Source organism: Centroberyx gerrardi, chromosome 20, assembly GCF_048128805.1.
Source record: "Centroberyx gerrardi isolate f3 chromosome 20, fCenGer3.hap1.cur.20231027, whole genome shotgun sequence".
Taxonomy (NCBI): domain Eukaryota; kingdom Metazoa; phylum Chordata; class Actinopteri; order Beryciformes; family Berycidae; genus Centroberyx; species Centroberyx gerrardi.
In genome coordinates, this window is record NC_136016.1 from 11,950,032 (window position 1) to 11,969,256 (window position 19,225).

The 19,225-nt window shown below is 42.1% G+C and overlaps 2 protein-coding genes across 2 annotated transcripts in view; both read left to right on the plus strand.

The window, feature by feature from the left end:
- The first annotated feature begins 1,924 nt into the window (after positions 1–1,924).
- Positions 1,925–6,095, plus strand: LOC139920139 (uncharacterized). Its single transcript, XM_071910070.2, has 10 exons — positions 1,925–1,991; positions 2,152–2,216; positions 2,594–2,668; positions 2,921–2,986; positions 3,368–3,430; positions 3,527–3,569; positions 3,743–3,922; positions 4,049–4,318; positions 4,918–5,010; positions 5,375–6,095. The coding sequence occupies exons 3-10, from the start codon at positions 2,594–2,596 to the stop codon at positions 5,779–5,781; spliced, it is 1,197 nt and encodes a 398-aa protein (XP_071766171.2). The 5' UTR covers positions 1,925–1,991; positions 2,152–2,216; the 3' UTR covers positions 5,782–6,095.
- A 943-nt stretch (positions 6,096–7,038) lies between these two features.
- Positions 7,039–19,225, plus strand: part of myo1d (myosin 1D) — an 85,572-nt gene continuing 73,385 nt past the window's right edge. Inside the window, exon 1 of the mRNA XM_071910064.1 lies at positions 7,039–7,474. Within this exon, the coding sequence (XP_071766165.1) occupies positions 7,380–7,474 (95 nt within the window). The 5' untranslated portion in view covers positions 7,039–7,379. The remainder of the gene's footprint in view (positions 7,475–19,225) is intronic.

Genomic DNA, 19,225 nt, shown 5'->3' on the forward strand with positions numbered 1-19,225 from the left:
TCTATTTTTGCTGGTGAGTGAAAGATCCTGAAGGTGGCATATGTCAAGCGAGGCTCACTTTACAGTCAGTGTCATGTTCATATGGCTCTATGGCTCATAGGCCAACGGCAGCAGATCCATATAAGGCCAGCCAGCCAGAGTGTTCACCCCCAGTGGGCAATGTGGACCAACACAGTTATGATGAGAGGTGGAAGGAATCCCATAGTGCCCTCTTCCTTATCTCAGATAAACAACAGGCTGATAAACTATCCATAGCAATGAGAACAACTGCTACAGTACAGTGACATACACACCATGTCCAATGGTCTGTGTGTTAGAATGTATCAGGATTGACACCATTGTCAAGGTACCACACATTGGGAAAAAAAAAAAAAAAAAAAAAGAATGTATCAGGATTCAGACAAATTAGTACAACCTCTTTGTTAGAGGAAGAATAAGAATGGAACAAAAGGAAGCCAGGTTTAAATCCAGTCATTTGGATGTATTTAAATATCCTACACACAAGATAATCAAATATGCACGTACATTTGTGTTTATCCATCAGATCTCTTTTGCATTAGCCCAAACAGGCTCAACAGAGTCAAATCCCACACTGACGTAGCTATTGATACCGAGCATCACATCACCACTGCAAATGGCCAAGCCTGTGTGTGATAGTGGCCTGTCAACACAGTAGCTGCCAACAGAGACCGCGCTGCCATGCCAAGTGTTTTTCATGAAGGGATGGTTGTCATTTCAGCAAAGCAGCCAGAGCGCTCTGGCAGCTTAGTGTTGTCGAGTCTTTTTCTGTGAGTGCCATCATGTGCAGCAAGTGCCTGAGTTGGAGCACATGTGCTGTCGCAATTTCCCTCTACTCTATTTCCTGTCAATCATCCTGTCATGAAAACCACTGCATCACTGGAGCACTACCCACTTTCTTTTCAAGTCAAAAATACTGGGACGTTGGGGGACTGCTGCCAGATGCTGTAGTCAAGTGGAATAGCTGCTGCTGCCCCCTACTGGTCTGTGTGGGAGAAGCATCCACTTATAATGGGTGGATTGGTTCACATAGTGTTATCATTCAAATCCTCAAATGAACAGAATTTGCTGTATATGATTCGTTTTGGTTCATATGACCAAAAAGAAAGAGCAAAGAAAAAAAAGAGTAGGCTATTTGCATTCATAATATACAGTATGTTGCTGCTCTTATTGTGTGCTGATAAAAGAAATTTGGCCTTCACCATGCATTTGGCCTATAATATCTCTATCTATATTGTGTTATACATTCTGATCTCTGAGTTCCCAGAACAGCTCATTAAAGCAAAATGTCTCAAACATTAATGATCAAATATGGATTCTATTCCTAAATGAATGATGAGTTTTAATGTGAATTATTTGCCCTTATTTAACTTGGTACGTGCAAGGCCATGTTGTGGTGGCTTCATCACCTGCCTCCAACTTGATCATTTGTAATGTTCCAGATCCCAATTCCACTCCAATCTTCAAGGATAAGGCTGTCTCAGTGTGTATACATGTTCTTATCCATAGCAGTGGAGGTTAATAATAAGGACACAGTAAAAAAGATGTAGAAAAAAAATCTTAATCAGCTGAATCAGCTTAAACTTGAACTGATTTACTCAACTAGCTGACAGTGTTATTTTGATAAGTGATTCTGTTTCAGACAAGTTTTAGCCCTGAATTGAACTCTGGTTTGGCCATTTTCATGCTATTCATCCATCAGACTATGTACAGTAGCTTACTGAGAAAAGAGCAACTTTTACCCTGGACTCTGCTGACCATACTGACTTAAAAACTGCCAACACTGTAATTATTTCATGCCTACGTCTGCATCTAGTCTGTGAAAAGTAACACCTTAAATGAGTGGGAAAGATGCTGTTAAACTGAAGTCCATAACTTCCCCTTAGCTTTTGCGTTACTGTGTCACCTATTGATGAGTATATAAGGTCATCTTCTGACAGCGGTTGAGCTTCTCATCATGCGTACATGAAGAGGTAGGGGAAACTTTGAAATACTTTGACATACTTTTATGTGAAATATACTTACACTTTTTATACATCCTAACACATTTGAAAGAGCTTCATTATCTGAAAAGGCTGGTGCAGGCATGTTAACTGTGTTTCAAGATGCTTATGATATATTATTCTGTTTCAGCATTCACATGGCCTCTCTCTGGTGAACTGCTCTGTAACAGCAAGCTGGTGATTGCATAGTTCAAGGTACATTTACTTTTAGCACATACTTTATCTCCATAACACAGCCAGGTATTGTCTGTTTCCAGCAAAAAATAATGTACCATGCCTTAATTCTCACCATAATTATCATCTAAAATTGTTCTCCATATCTGTAAAATGTTTCATTCCTGAGAGACAGTGAATATATGAAAATGTTTCATTTTTTACTTTTTACCACGGGAATTCAAATCATATGCTCTATAATGGTAAAATGGCATTAATAATTCCAAGGCATCTGGAAATAAATTATGTTTCTCCAAAAAAATACACAAATGCAAACATACATTTGATTAATATTAGGGTTATCAGAGAAGCCATATAAATGTCCTCTTACATAACGGTTGTGCAACTGTTGTCCCCAGATGGTCGTCTTAGCTGTCGCTGTGTTTGTGATGTTGTCATCTTGTGCATTTGGCTGTTCTGGGAACACAAATTCTGTGAGTATCAGCTTCGCTTATTGATGTTGAAAAGCTAGAAGGCAGATGGAACATAACATAAAACTCATACATTATGCATCAAAAATATTCTTGTTTTCCCAGATGTTTTTAACGCGAAAAGACAGCACTGTGCGTGCTGAACTTTTGTCACACTAAACTTATAAAGAGAATAGAACATTACATTATATTAAGCACGAGAAAGTTGTGTGATAAACTCAAGTTTTGTCTGACATATAGTTCATTTTTTCCTAGTCTGAGCTGAAGCTTTGGAACATAGACGATCAACCTTTGGCTGTGCAACTTGCTGCTGTGTATAAGGTGATATAATATACAGCATACATTACATGTAAAATTGAATGTTGAATATATAGTCTATTATAGAATCAATGAAAGTACAGTCTATTGTCTATCATATGCTTTACAATATCCTGGTGCACTTATTTGGGGGTTATGCTGGATTTATAGAGGATTTTGTGGATTTCTGAACTTATCTGCAAATTGCCACATTTAATCAGAGACCTCAGACCTTAGCAGCACCTCTGTCTGTTTTAGATATGAAATGAAATATCAGAATAAGATATCAGATACCTCAAGTATCATAAATGTACAGGGACTTGCTTGGTTGGTTGGTTGATTTTTACATAGTCGACCATGTATCAGTCTGTAATCAAAAAATACTCAGCATGCTGTCATTTGCAGGAGCTGGAGAGTCTAAGGTGTGAACAAACAACAGCTCAGCAGCAGCAGAATGCTCTGAATCAGGTAGCATCTATACAGCTTTCCTAGAATTAAATAGCTCCTGTAGACAGTTCTCTCCATATATCAACCGCTGAATATGCAACATTTCTTTATGCACAGATGCTGATAACAAGCCACGAGAAGAAAATGACGAAGGAAGTAGGTTGGTAGATAAAATATGAGCAACTTTCTTTACATCAAATAGAATGATTTACATGAGTTCATTCTCAATGCTCTATGTGCCACGCTCCGCTGTACCCTATAGAGCCAATTCTGACATACAGTCAGACCTCACTGAAATCTGAACTCAGAGGTGGAAATTCACTTGCCTTGCAGAAACCACTATGCTTGACTACCGTACAAATCACGAGGAGGAACACAACCTGTGGTCCTCTGAGGAAGACTCCAAGCCACTTGTCGACCCCTGCTACCACTACACAGTCCTGGACCAAGCCTGGCGCGCCACCAACACCACCACCAAGTACAAGATGTGTGACCGCCATGCCAAATGGAAAGGTAACTTAACAACCTTAAGGAAACCTAAAGAGAACCTAAAATAAACTGAAAATCTAAAGAAACCTTGAGAAACCTAAAGAAAGTGCTATGATGATGATAATGATGATGATGGTGATTTTACCAAAGGCTGGTACCGCCTCTTCTACAACGGCAAGAGTCTGCAGATGCCTGAGAGGTGTGTGGCTGTGAACAAATGTGGCACCCACGCCCCGCTGTGGCTGGCGGGGCCGCACCCTAAGAGGAGGCAAGGCGTTGTCACCCGCAGGGTGTGCGGCCACTGGAAGAAGAACTGCTGTGCCTTCAAATCCACCCCCATCAAGGTCAAGAAGTGTCGTGGCAACTATTTTGTCTACAAGTTCGCCAAGCCCACATCCTGCTATTTGGCTTACTGCGCAGGTATTAAATAAATACTCTGTATGTCCTTAGTGGAAAATATACCTGAAATTCATCAGCCAGTATTTCAAAAACATGATTGATGGTGATTCTATCCTCAAGAGCATTAGCTCTTAAGATGGTTCATAACTTTAATAGTAACCCATAATGCTTTATTTTCATGAAAGCAATCTTTTATAAGAGCAGGTGTCATTTTTTCAAATGGTTGAGACCTTATTTTGGGAATGGGATGAAATTTATAATATTTTGGGATGAAATTCTGCTTATGATTATGGCAGATATTATGGGGGGACAGGAGCTCAAAAAAAAAAACAATAAGAAAGAAAATGACACTCCTTCACCTACAATTGATTTAATTGCACTAACTTTGGGGGAGAGACAGATGTGGACATGCTGTTACCAAACTATTTATTTAAAAATACAGAAAGGAGAGCACTTGCAGGTCAGGAACTTGAGCCCCACTGGACCGCATGTCTGAATTGCAGTGCTTCTGTAGAGATCTTGATGCTTTAGTCTGGAAGCTTCAAGTATTGCTTTTCTTCATGCAGGTTTAGTATGATCTGTAGGTGCAGCACTGTATGACACCGTATGTCTATTCTCAGATATCAACACCCTTGTATGTGGGAGGTGCAGAAGAAATCAGTCCTGTGTGAGCAGAGACAAGATTAATTGGAGGTGTAAGAGGAAGAGAAGACGTAAGTCCCTGTCATCATGTTATTGGTTAGAATTGTGATTATTACTTAGTTTTTGTAATGTCCAACCTGGCATTGGTTTTTCCTCTAAACCCTGGTTTCTTAAACTAGTAGTTGGGACTCCAGACGGGTCTTGGGCCTGTTGCCCCTCACCTCACCTCTCCATAGTGAGAGATTACGTTTCTGATTAGAGTCTTAAACACTCATCGTTACTTTGAAAACATAAAGGCACAAAGATATTCTTAATGTTAAGTTTCTTTTGGTGAAATCTGCTCCCTTGCTTTCTGTGAAATCAAATGATGATGATGATGATTACTACAACTACTACTACTGATAATAATAATAATAACATCTCACCTTCTTTCAGTTCTATCCAGAAAGATCCACTTCTTTGCCTCCTACCCTGGCAAACTCTCAGGCAAGGTGAACAAGATCAGGTACAGCAAGGTGCTGGTGAACGTGGGCCGAGCGTTCAACAGGAGAACCGGGGTGTTCAAGGCTCCGGTCAAAGGAGTCTACCAGTTCTTCTTCTCCACCCAAACGGGTCAGAACGGTCGTAAGACAGATCTGTGGCTGGTGATCAACGGTTACTGGGTCGCTGTCTCTCACACCCACGTCTCCAGTCCCTCCACTGTCGGCAGCCTGTCGACCTACATGACCTTCCTGCGCAGAGGGGCTTTAGTGTTCGTCACCCACAACTGCGGCAGCTCTTGGGCCAACGCAGCTTCCATGACCATTACATTTGGGGGCTCACTGCTTGCACAGTGGAAATAATGCAGCTATAAAAAAAAATATGATATTGTAAAACATTTAAATACAGTATATTTTGATTTTTAACTTGCGTATAATCTAGATGTTGCCTTGAATAGAATGTATTGGAATGTGTATTTCTCTGAAGGATGTGTCTAGAAAAAGTCTCTATTGGTTTTGTTGGACTAAAACATGCTTTCATTCAAGTTGTTTCCCACGAGTTTTTGTTGCTTGTAATGTTACTGATACAGGAATTGAAGCTTATTCTAGCACTCACTGTCTGTTGCTCTGGATAAGTCTGTCAGCTAAATGCCTAAAATGTAAATGTTATCATTATAAAAAAACCTAAGTATGTTTGTCATTTCTAATTCCATTATGACTGTAATGAGGTGTTCTGATAAATTGTATTTAAGGGGGTGAATTGATTCAATAATTTACTTTTAGGCTATTGATATTAAATGTATTTGTTTATTAGTATTGGTGTCTAATCTTGGCCAGCAGTTGTCTATCAATAGAATATAGTGTAATAGAATAGAATAGAATAGAATAGAATAGAATATCAATACATGCATTTACCTTTGTCTTACACAAGGTGGCACACTAGCATCGATGCAACCATGGTGAAGTGATGTCTGGTAGCAGCCTGTTCCTGGTTTTCAGTAACAACCTCCGAGCAGAGGAGTCTTCTGCTGTAGCACACAGGAGGGAGCAGTCCGCTCCAACAAGGCTGAGCACAAGCACTGATGTATATTCAGACTTGTACAGTTAATATTCAACTTAACAATAGCTCAAATCCAGTACATTTATTAGAGAATGCCATAGCCTCTGCTTAATGTTTCTCAACATTTTTGAATCCCCTAAATATAGCTCAAATCAAATCCCATACTTCAAATCCCATTGACCAAATGCTGATGAGCTCTAATTTTCCCTTATATGGTAATAGAGGGCATCATAAGAGTGAAGGCCAAACATTATGGTTTCCTCCGAGTGTTTTACAGCTTAGAGGTGACCCGTCATCACTGAAATATGTATAAGGAACAGTAGAACAGTGGTCTGCAGAAATATTTGTAATAGTTTTGAAGTTACACACAGGCCAGTTCTGACCAACACCTCAACAGGGCGGAGGGCGGGGCTTGGAAGAGGCGGCTGGAATCCTATTGGTCGGCAGACAGCCGGGACGAGACGAGAGAAACTCAAGGAAAAAGAAGCCGTGTAAGGAGGGTTGGCTCCTGGTGTAACGGGACAAGGATACATTTCGGCGAAAAGCAGCAGCAACTTTGTATGGATATGAAGATATTTTGGGATAGTTTGCCATTTCTAACTAAAACGCTGGAACTTTGACAAAAAGATAGCGATTGCCAGACAAAATTACACAAAATTTGCTTTCACTGTATATTTTTTGTACCGTTTTGCAACCTTAATGTAAAATGAGTGAAAATACAATTTGACTTCTACTACTACTACATGAGTAAAAAATGCGATTCGACCATACATCTCGCAACTGAGAAGGTGCTCAGTGCGGCTCGCCATTGTTTACCTTTGCTGTCGTGGGCACTTCAAAGCAGTAACAAGTTGTTGGAGAACATATTTTCCTCGAGCTCGAATAAGAAGAAGATACAAGTATGGCAGAACACGAGAGTCTGGAGTTTGGGAAAGCTGACTTTGTGCTTTTGGACAACGTGTCTTTGGAAGAATTCATGGCTAACCTAAAACTCAGGTAAGCAGCGACTGCGGTCGTTCACCTTTGCGGTTCAATGGGATGCCAAAGCTACTACAGCTACTCGCCTAGGAGGAGAGACAATGTGCTGTCTCAGGTCTAGGGAATCAATTTGCTTACTTTCTTTCAACACTGTAGTTTGAATTAGAATAGTTACAACAGTTCATCCTGATATGCAGCTACTGCACCACAACAGGTGCTACACTCACACAGACTGGAATTGTTACACTGAATACCATCAATGAAGGTGTGTCAAAATGTTGCTTCCTGCTATACTGTTCACTATTGTCATCATTGAAAAATAGACATGAATGAACAGAACGGGCCAAACAGCTCAACATGGTCTTGTGTTTATTTTGTCACTGCCACCTGACTGGGGAGTTTGAATTTTGAGTTGGCTCACTCTCACATGTGAAATCCCTGTTTTGTTTGAGTAGCTCTTGTGGTTATTACATATTTGCAAAGTTATGCAGTGACAACAATAGCCATTTATCTTTTACTGGAGTGAGCCACTGACTGGTGACATTCCTTATGATGCTGTCTTTCCGTCAGACCGGTAGTTCACTGTGAAATAGACTGTGTTTGAACCAGACTCCACCCAAGGAATCACAGACTCCCACATACTGCACCATTTGAACAAACAGATTCTCACGCAGGCTGGTTTGCATCAGCTGTGTTTTCAGTGGCTCAGTGTCAAGCATGATGTCAAGCATGCCATGCTTGTGAATGAAGGGAGTGGAGGTAAGTGGAGTGGGCTTTGGCTAGGAATCAGCTTCCCCATCTCCTTTCCTCACCTCAGCCATCAGTGGGGAGAGTGCAAACTGATGCCAGAACAGCGTGAGTGTGGGATGGTGTTTAGTGCTCAGCAGCATGTGCCCAAACTTTTGCACAGTCTCACTTGATATCAAAGGCACATCATCAATGCAGATTTCTCCTAATGCAGCGAGGTGTGACATTTCCACCACAAGGGCTTTTTAAAGGCTTGTGTCTGAACCGCTGTCACAAACGATTGAACTCTTTCTGTGTTTACCTTAGATGCTCTTTTTCATTTCACTAGTCCCTGATTTTATCTGACATGAGCATGACATGAAGAAGTTGCCTTTCCAGCGGGTCTTCGGCAACACAATGGCAATTGATGGAACAGTTAGCATCATTTTCTTAATGCTGTACGCCGCTGGCACTGTAGCCTCAGTGCTTGAGTTATTTCCCGAGATTTATAGGCTGATCCATCCAATCTAGACACCCCAGGTAACTAATATTTACATTCACAGCAATGGCTCGTAAATATTTGGATGATCTTAAGGATGCAGTTTTGATGGCTCAGTCTCCTGTAGATCAGTAGTCTGGTTTCCCCTACATGGCCAAACAGAGCTAGCTAGAACTTTCTTGTTATAGCACAGAATGTCCTATAAACCAAAGCATTTGTGATTTTTGTTGCATTTTTTGCCCACACAGATTTGCCAGCTGGCCTATAAATAGAGAAAATCAGCCTGATGTTATAAACAAGTGTAATGCGCCCTGGTATTTTGAAGAGCCACTTACTCCTACTGTGCAAGAGTAGCTGTTGATACCAAAAGGTCTTTTCTAGAAGTAGTCTAGTGGTTTTCTAGTGTCTTGCTTCTGCCTCTACAATGTTTGTTTCAGCATCAGCAAACATTAATTTCAAGCATGTCTGTCATGATCTGTTTACTAATGTTTTGAGGTTTAATCTGCGTTTGGAAATGTAAAACATTCTGTTATGGCGTGCATGTATAAACATATACACATCTTGAAGAGGCTCATAATGATCATCATAATATATCATAATGATCATCATAATATGTGCTTCTGTCAACCCATCCTGAAACAGGAAAACAATACTGTAAAGTCAGCTGTTAGGAGTTTGAATCTTGAGTTATCATAACTATTAGTGCTTTGTCTAGTGTTATTCTTGTACTTCACAATCCCTGGATATTCATCAAATTGGTGTGCAGCACCTTTCACAAACAGTTTCAAAGTTTTCCTTCCAGTTTTCCTGAGTAGGGAAAGTGAGTGATGCTTTCCCCTTCCTAAACGAAGGCTGCGTTGCCCTTGAGCAAAGTGCTTAACCCCCAGCTGCTCCAGAGGAGCGGCTCAGCAATCAGCAGTAGATGACTTGGTTTTAGTGGGCAACTCTGCGGTGTACATCTGTGTAACTGTATGAGTGTGAAGCAGGGTGGTGCTGAAAAAAAAGTGCAAGTGCTCAGCTAATCTTCCCTGGGTAAATAAAGGTTGGTCGTTTCATCATGGACATGACAGCGCGGATGAACAGTATTTTTATAGCCTTAGCTCTTAAATGTGATAAGCTGTGGTGTGTACAGTAGCCTTGGCAGCCAAGCAAGAGGACCTGAGAGCACCAGGCTTCGTTTTCCCGGCTCTCCCCCTTTTTCTGTCTGTTTGTTTTCCCTCCAGCTGGACAGCTCGGTCCGGAGATGGCGTGTGCAGATTGTTATTTGCAGAGGGTGTGACCAGCCAGGAGCACTTCCTCTTTACTCCTTTCCCCTCAGTCTCCGGGTGTGTTTCCGTGTGTGTGTGTGCATACATCCACACACACATGCATGCCTGAGTGTGTCCATGTCTCCAGCAGTCAAGCAGGAGTAGGAGTGGGAGCGGAACCACTTGAGGAAGGGATACCGAGGACATGAGGCGACTAATGGCCTCTTTGTGTCCTGGTGTAGTTACCAACAGAAGTACGGTTGGTACACATCTCCACATCTCTCCTGGGCGCAGTTCACCCGGTACGTGGGAACCGAGCCTCGGAGTTAACTGCCTGCCATGTTGCATTGGTAATCAAGTCCCCCAGTGACTGCATGTGAAGAGCAATTTGGAGAAGATTGTTCGTTTCCCCTCCATTTAGCCAGACTCGCTTGTCCAAGTTGACATTTACTTTGTTTGACTTGAGGTTGAACAGTCTGGCCTGTTGGAGAGTGTTGTTCCACAGAGCCTCCCTAAATAGAACACAGCAGATGCCCAGTCTTTTTGTGGAGACGTTTGGTAGGAAAACAGTCAGGCTACATTCTTGTAGAGGTCTTGGGAATTCTGCCTGAATTGACCAGTCAGCAGATAAGGCTTCTTTGATCAAACTTGTGTGGCGCAGCCCATTGGGCCACAGTGAGTACAGAGGCTGTCCGATAATTGGAAGGTCACAGGTTCAGTCCCCAAAACAGCCAGTGTGTGTTTATGTCCAATGGAAAACCAATTGATATGGCCTTACGTGTGACTCCTGGCAGGAGGATAATGGGTTAGAGTGAGGGGAATTACAGTGTCACAAGTTTCCATTTTCATACTGCAATCCCTCTATGTCCAGAAACTCTCTAAACTCACTCTAAATTGATATTTTATTGAGTCCAATAGGGAGATAGTCTTTTTGCTTGCCGCCTCCCCAGGCAGGTCAGAGGGGTTCAGTGACTTGCTCAAGGACACTTCAGCAGGGTGGATGCTTGAATGCTGCCCTCTACTCCCACCCTGTCTAAATACAGATAAAATACAGACAAAAGAAGGTAAGACTGCTTGAAGCCAGGAAGCTTTTCCAAACTAACAATAGTGAGTAAAGGTCCTCTGCATAAATCTGACTATCCTGCAAGCTTATCTATACATGTACGTATGTATACGACTTGTCTTTGTAGCCCACTAGCCTGGCACAATGTTATCGCTGCTAAGTGCTTGTCTTTATAAGGCAGTGTTGTTTTGTCTGTCCCTTGGAGTCCAGGAAAGGTTTCTGGCAACCCGCCATGTGTTTCCAAAACAATTATGGTAGCATTTTTTAAATTCTTCTTCCAAATGGGTGTCTGATATTCAGATGAAATAGCTAACAAGCAGTACACCATGTAAGCTGTTAGGCTTGTTTTGCTGACAGTGATGCCCCAGTCTACATTTCTTTATGAATGACTTTTTTATTTTATCCATTTTTGAGCAGATGAGTGAAAAACAGTTGAGAGGGACTTGACAGGCTCTCAGCCTACCAGACCTGGGTCAAAAAGTATTTTCAAATAATTCTTAGTGTTTGTTTTAACCTGGTTGGAGTACATGAAGGGTAGAGCTTATCACATAGCACAACACAATGAGTGCCAGAATATTTAAACTATTTGCAAGTCAGTTTAGTATCTGACACTATCTGAATTGCTCTGATGTGGTAAGCCCCAACATCTGGTTCGACATATTAAACCAGAGGCTAAGATTTATTTGTAACTACTGTTTACCCAAGACTGCAGCTTACTTGCATTTTTCTCGTGGGTTAGAGATGGTTAGCATGCTAAATGATATTACGAGATTCAACTAATCATTACACCAATGGAATATTGTGCGAAAATGATTCTCAAAACTCCCGTTTGTCTGACTGTGTGTGAGTTGCTCCAAGTGATTTGACCTTTGAACCCATCTATGGGGAGTTAGACAAGATTTGAACCGGAAGGCTCCAATAATATGGAGGAGGGTAAGGAAGCAGGAAAGCTGGCCTCCTCTTCCCATTGGCATTTCCTTGCCTTTGGTCCTCACATTTCATTATTTCCTGTAGCTCCTGTTCCAGCTTAGCTGGGAATCTTATGTGCAGACAGGCTAAATCGTGGCGATGCTATTCTTAGTAAACATAAGCACATGTTTGTAGAATTACACAATTCACAATTCTAGCTTTTCCATATTGAAGTGACTCTGTTTCCGGTGTGTCTTGGATTTGATCATAAAAGTACTTGGCAAATTACTTTCATCTGCTGTCAAAGGAACAATGGCTCTCCTGTTTCAAGTGTTTAAATGCTTATTTATTGCTCTAACTGCAGATAGCCTGGAAGAGGTGCGGTGCAGAACACGGCAACCCGACTCTCTCCCTCTGTCTTTTCCCCTGCAGAATAAACACAGGGATCAAAGTACCCTCATGGCTCAGGTGGAAAAACCCACGCCAGTGAAAGAAACCCAAGGGTCAAGGGTCACGCTTTGTATTTCCTCTTCCCGTGAGACATGGTCCAGTAAATAATTGCCTGTATCGCTTTTCGTTTACAGCACAGGTGATACTGAAAAGTTTTTATGAACCAGACAGTGTTTGTTTTTATTTATGCTTCATTGGAATTAATGCACTGGAGTTTTTTTGCCCAGCGTCTTTTCCTGTTCGCTTTGTTATGCCTTAGTTCGTCCTTCTATGATAAAATACAGTCCATGTGCAGAACACACAGTCCTGACAGACGGCTCTGAACCCTGCAGCAAAGATGAAAGAGGACGATAACACGCCACAGACTTCTCTAAGAATATTTAATCCCAACCCGCCTATTAAATTTTTTTTCTTCTTAGCGGTGGTCAGTAACTGGAAGAGAAATATTTATAGATCAACTCGGATAGAGACTGTTCTCCTGTTTTGCTTTCTTCTTCTCATTTTGCCCAATAGCTCTTTCCCCTGCCAAGACTAGCAGGGAGGGAGAGCAGATGTTAATTTTTCTGATAGGCTTAAAGGTATCTGATGCAGATGATAGACCCATAGGAAGCAATGTGCTGATAAACGTAATTTAATAAAATGTCTGTCTTTTTGCATGTAGTAGTCAAAATTCATGCTACTCCCTTTGTAAGGAAACTTTCTCCACCCTGTGGCCTTAAGTGTTGCTTCAGTGCCTCAGGCTTGGCTTCAGCCTGGCACAAGCCTGCAGCCTTGCCAGGAGATTTCTTCCTAATGATGAGGAAAGTCTCCCCAGGAACGGTCGACTCATAGATGGCTTTTTGAGAAACGCCTCGTAGGCCCTCTCTCCCGCTCTCCTGCTCTCCAGCAATGAAAAGTCCAGTCTCGCCACAAGAATTTCCATACAACCCTCTGTAATCTGAAACACATTACCATCCTTACATAAACAGGGGCTGTGCTTGTGGAGCTTTATTCCCTCCTAAAATAAGTTCACCAGCTCTCACAGACGTCTCATTTGTGGACTGCCTGCGTTGGCAGGCGGGGTCGGCAGCAGGCCGTTCAGCACAAGTTTACTCTCCTCCCAAAGCCTGTTTCTCTCTGTCTCTCTTGCTCTCTTTCAGCGTCTTTCGGTCATACTTTCTTTCTTGCTGTTTTATCTGACCACTAACTAAATCTTTAACCGTTTTCCCTTTGTTACTTTTATACTGTGTGTGTCTACAGTATATTGCAGCATTTTGTAGTAAGAATGAAATGTGTGGTTTGCTCGTGCAGAGGTCTGAGGTGGCTTCTGTAATGCTCTCTCTCTCTCTCTCTCTTTCTCTCTCTCTCTTTCTCTCTCTCTATGAGAAAAACATTCATTCATCATTCAAGTATAATCTTGCAGTAGCCTACACTGAAAAACACTGACCGTGGACAGAATAATTTGCAACCTTGCCATTGCAACTGGTCTTGATAGAGGTTTGATGTTGTTAGGCTTCCCATTAAAGTCGTCTGGCTCATGATTTAACAAGCATCTGCATCCTCTGTCTGCAACATTACCTTCAGACACAACCTCCCAGAAGGCCTGTTCTCTCACTTACAGACATGAGACATGATGCATTCATGCGAGACTCTTATCTACTATCTGAGCCTCATTTACTGAATTAATGAGGGTGCTTAGTTTTTCAGGAATCAGCTTGCGTGGCATGTGCGGGAATCCCAAATGATGCGTGTGAGTCAGATGGCTAATGTACAGTATGTGTGTTTGTGGGTATGTGCATGTTGGTGTTTTCTTTGTGTGTGTGTGTGTGTGTGTGTGTGTGTGTCAGGCTGTGATGTCATTCTCCGGTTCCCTCTGTGTTGTATTGTTCTCTTGTCCACCTGTTGGAGCCATGCCCTGAGGCTCGGTGGGGGTAGAACGGCTTACTCACTTTCACAGCCAGGGCCTCACATCACTTCACATCCTCTGTGTGAGACACACATACACACACACACACACACACATACATACACACCAACACAACTCCTGCCACTAGTCCCTATCACTGCTGGATTATTCACTGCCACCTTTCATATATTCACATTATTTTCTCTTTTACGATCTTGAGAGCCTGTGCCCTTTACAATAAATGATCCCATTTTAACTATGCCCATCCTTTTCTCCCTCTCCCCTCCCATCCTCATGCTGTTCCTCTTTGTCCATCTGTCTGTTTTTGTGCTCTTCCCTGCCCTCCTTTTAGCCCTGACCGAAATCAGAGTGCTTTCCTGAAATAGCATGTTGAGTAATGTCTGGTTCCCTTGGATAGCCTCCTCTCTCTTTTTTAAGGTCTCTTTTTCTGCCATCATCCAGTCATCCCATTTATTAACTGAGCCCACTGTGACTTTACATCAGCCACTGCTGGCCACTGTGTTAAAGTGCAAACGGGTTCTGCATCAGGCCAGCAGCCAGGTCCAAAATCCCCTACCCCTCCCTCCCTTTCTCCTGCTTTCACCAGTAGGCACTGTTATTGAATTTGGGAAATTTAATCTGAGTGAAATGCTACTTTCTTCTTATTCTCCAACTATGTGTTTCAGTTACAGCTCAGGTCTTGGGGGCGGTTGAGTGGTGGTGTGTGTGTGATGGTAGCTCTGATCTCAGCCAGACAATAAAAGAGGGCCTGGGCTCAGAAGAATAACTGTCAGCCATCCAATCCTTAGCCAGGCTGTTTACACCTGGCTCCCATTTCCCTAAGTATTCAGACCTGCCAGCCCCATGGGAACAGACTGTAGTGTGGATGGGAGGAACACATGCTAGGTTAATGTTCAAGCATGACGACTTGGAGTGATGTCTGCCTTATTGCATTGTCTTTGTGTATACTTGTTGCACTGTTGCTCCACCCCCAGAGGGATTTTTGGGGGAAATCCTGCAGCATTAATGCAGAATAGTTGCAGGTGGCGGAGGAATGGGAAGACTTCCACAATGTTTGCCGTTGTAGGCTAATGCTTAAGCATGATATTCCTGTTCATTGCTATGATTACTGAGATATTGCATTACTCCCTTTGTGTGTTTGTGTGGTGAGGAGGGGTAACATGGAGCTGTGTACTGAGGTAGTAGGAGTTGCCTAGATGGACAATGCTGACGATGCCCTCCTCTTTCTGTCTCTGTCTCTCTCTCTCTCGCTCTCTCTCACTCACCCCTCTGGGTGTGTCTGTATCATGTCCTGCACATCCTCATGTGTCCAATCATTGTGATGATAGATTAGAGGTCTGTTGTAGTCTCTCTCTCTTGCTCTCATTTGATCATTTCTGTTTCATTCACCAGCAGACAGACATGCCGTCATAAGAGGGGGAAACACAGGACTTCGTTAATGTGTTTGAACCATAGCCACAGATAAGACAGAGGATTTAGCCAAAACTGGGGCACACAAACTCAGGACAAATATTCAGGTTGCCGTCATTGTCATGTAATAAATTCTGACATGATTTATGTTCACATAAATCATGTGAACATAAAAATGTGAAATGGGATCCATGAAAAATATTTAATATTTCAAAAAGTACAGAATATATTGTAGGTCATTCCATCCCTAGGGTGCAACACTTTTTTAAATTGATCAAAATCTTGTTTTGGAGCAAAACACTTTAAACGCACAGTTTATGATTTTAGACCTCGGGTGTGAACATTGCACTCTGTCTGCCAAAGTCTTATATAATCTCTGTCTCTGCTCCAACCCTGATGCGGGCCAGCTGCGCTCCAGTAGAAGGGAAACTACCTCTACTGTCTTTAGTAGAAGATTGATTCGTCTGTAGGCCAAGGGGGTGGGTGGGAGTGTTAAGTGTTGAAGGGTCGCGTCTTCTACAGACAGTCTGGGAGCTGCTGTTTAGCACTAAGCAGGCTTTACAAAGCAGCGGAAAATCCCCTAATGCAGAGCCCAGATGTCTGATGGCTGCAGACTGTGAAAGAGGCCTGTGTCACACTGTGTGTAAGAGAGTAGAGTAGAATAGAGTGCAGTGAGGTGGGGTTTTGACTTGGGGTCGGGACCCCAAATAAAAAGTTTACTGATATTGGTTAGACCAGGACCCAGGGTGATGCTAAATTGACTCAGTTTAGGACCCTGGCTGAAAAAGCCCAACTGTAAAGTAGAGCAGAGTAGATAATTAATAGCCAATAAGGGGCAATATGTCTCATAGACAATTGAGAAAAAGACAGCTACATCATACAATACACAATGACATAGCTTATGTGATTTAATTTACATGACACACATGGTTTATGTCATTGTATCAAAATAAATAGTAAAAGATAGTACTGAATATATGGTTTTCCCAGTAGTTGCAGTAGTTACAGTTCAACAGTATTGAATCAGCCCACATTTATCAACTACTGTATAGACTAATAGATGGTTAACATCCATTCCCTTGCCACTGCAGCAATGATATGATATGATGTAGGTCTGAGGTATTTAATAACCACCTCAGAGAGGGCATAATGATATAACATCAGTTTTGCCTGTCAGGCCACAATGAATGATATGATTATGGGGATTGTCAGTGATCCTAGATCAGTGTTGTTGTTTTCCTCTTGTTTTCCCATTCAGAGCCTAATCCTATAGATTATAACTCTTAAACTCTCCTTAGTTTTCTTTGCTGTCTGTGACCATGGCCCCTTTTGACCTCTTGACCTTTTTCTAGAATAGAGGGCGAAGAGTATTTCAATTACTCTCCAGACAGGACAGTCAAAACAAATGAAACAATTGTGAAAGAATTGTGACAGCATGGTATGAGCCAGCTTTGAACCTATATAATCATATAGTCTTCATAGAAAGAGTTTTAATGCATGCCCAGCATGCAACAGTGAATTATTGCTGCTAATTTAAAGGACACAGGTTTTGTACTACATTATGTGCTAAATCTGTCATGTGCTCTACATCAACACTTGAGAAAGAATAGACTCCAGCCATTGCAGTGCTGATGTAGGCAAGATGAATGATGGCAGTGGCTGCCTGCCACTCTAGTTTTTCAGAGACGAGGTGGTCTCTATCATGCAGCCATGGAGTTAAGCTCTAAACCATACTGCTGTCACTCTAAACAAGAACAGTGGTGGCAATAAACTCAGCCTCGGAGATAAAAGTGGAACGGCTACAGATTATCTCTGACCCTTCATAATTCCTAGAATGAGTCACACAGATAATGACGACAACACGTGTCGGCTTGGCTCAGGCCAAAATAGGACACAGTACAGTATACCAATGTAGGACACAATACAGACATGCTCCTGGGTATCAGATTCCTTCGGCACGGATTAAAACAGTCTTTCAATCTAACAAGAAGGCTTCAACTTTTATGATATAATGTTCACATAAAACTAAACATACAGGTTTATCCAAGTCTGGAAGAATCTCGGACATGAGAATGGCAAATCTACTTGACCCTCCAAATGCGTTTTAGGACACATTTGCACCTGCTTGAGCTGAAATTTATTAGCACAAGCTAATAGGGTGATAAAATTTCGCTCTCCGGATCCTAAAATGCCTTTCATTTTGAATTGCTAGGAGTATGTGCCTATATATCTTTTGCTGTGGCTCATATTGGATCTTGCTAGAAGATAGTGATTTTGTGACAGGCTGTTATTTGAGTGTTGAGTAGAGATAGACACTTGTCTGAAATGTCATTACGCCAGTGTGTCCAGCCAAATGGTTGGATGCTAAAGGGCAATGTCACATTCTCAAACATGCGTCATTATTATAGTCACATTAGGCTCTCTATTCTTTTCTGAAGTTTTTTTTTTTTTAGTTTAGTGAGAAAAAGTCATAAATTGCTCGCTCCCCTCCCTAGTTAACCACTGACAAAATGACCATAAAAAGACCCGCCCAAACAAGATTGGAGACAGCGGTTGTGCTCAGTTTTGCTCTGTAATTCACATCTGAAGGGAGTGTGTCTGTGTGTGGGTGCGTGCGTATGTGTATATATGCGTTTGTGTATCGGTGTGTGTGTGGCATTGGGGTTCCTCTGGTATTTTTGGGGCAGATGACGTTACTTGGTAGACAAATGGACAAAACATTGGTCAGTGGTGTAGCTCAAATGTAGCGGTTCTTTCCTGTTTGTATAAGAATGAGCCTTTGAAATACTGAAATCAAGTGATGTTGTGGTGAAGTCACTTCTTAACAACTTCACACAGTTGTGTGTATGTGTGTTTGTGTATGTGTGAGTGAGCTATGGTGAAAGGTATATATAATAGCTACTTGCAATTAATGCTCTCTCTTTCTCCCTGTCTTTCACTTCCAGTGTTGATTACACCCCCTGCCTGGTCTCTCTTTTCTGTGTCTCCTCTCTCTCTCCCTTCTCTGTATCTCTCTCCCTCTGTCCTTTTCCTGGCAGCTTTAGGGAGGGGTCCTGTTGGAATGAGATCAAGGCAGTGGGTCAGACCAGTTAGACACATTTCCCCTCACAGCTGGACAGAGAGGAAGATGGAGAGAGAAAAGTAAAGGGAGGGGGGGGGGAAAGAAGAAGGCGTGGTAGAGGGAGTCGCACTATTAAATCTACTACCTAGACTTTTTCATGTACCATAAACCCTCCCTTCCAGCTTTACTAGCACACTTTTACTACCAGATACCCAGACCCACATCTCAGCCTGTCTTTAACCTCTGGTTTCTATGGGCAGGGACCCAAGTGGGTCACTGTTACTGGTGGGTAAGGACGAGAACAGTAATCTGCAACATTTTCAGGTAAATAAATGTCAGGTTTGCCGCAACACAATAATGATTGAACTTGTACCCAGTTCATGAAAACTTTTGCCGCTCTAAATAGTCGGTGTCACGTAGGTCTTTCTTGGGAATAATCCACTGCCGCACATGAAGTGATGAGTTTTATGTTTCCATCAGCAGCAACAGTAGTTGTGT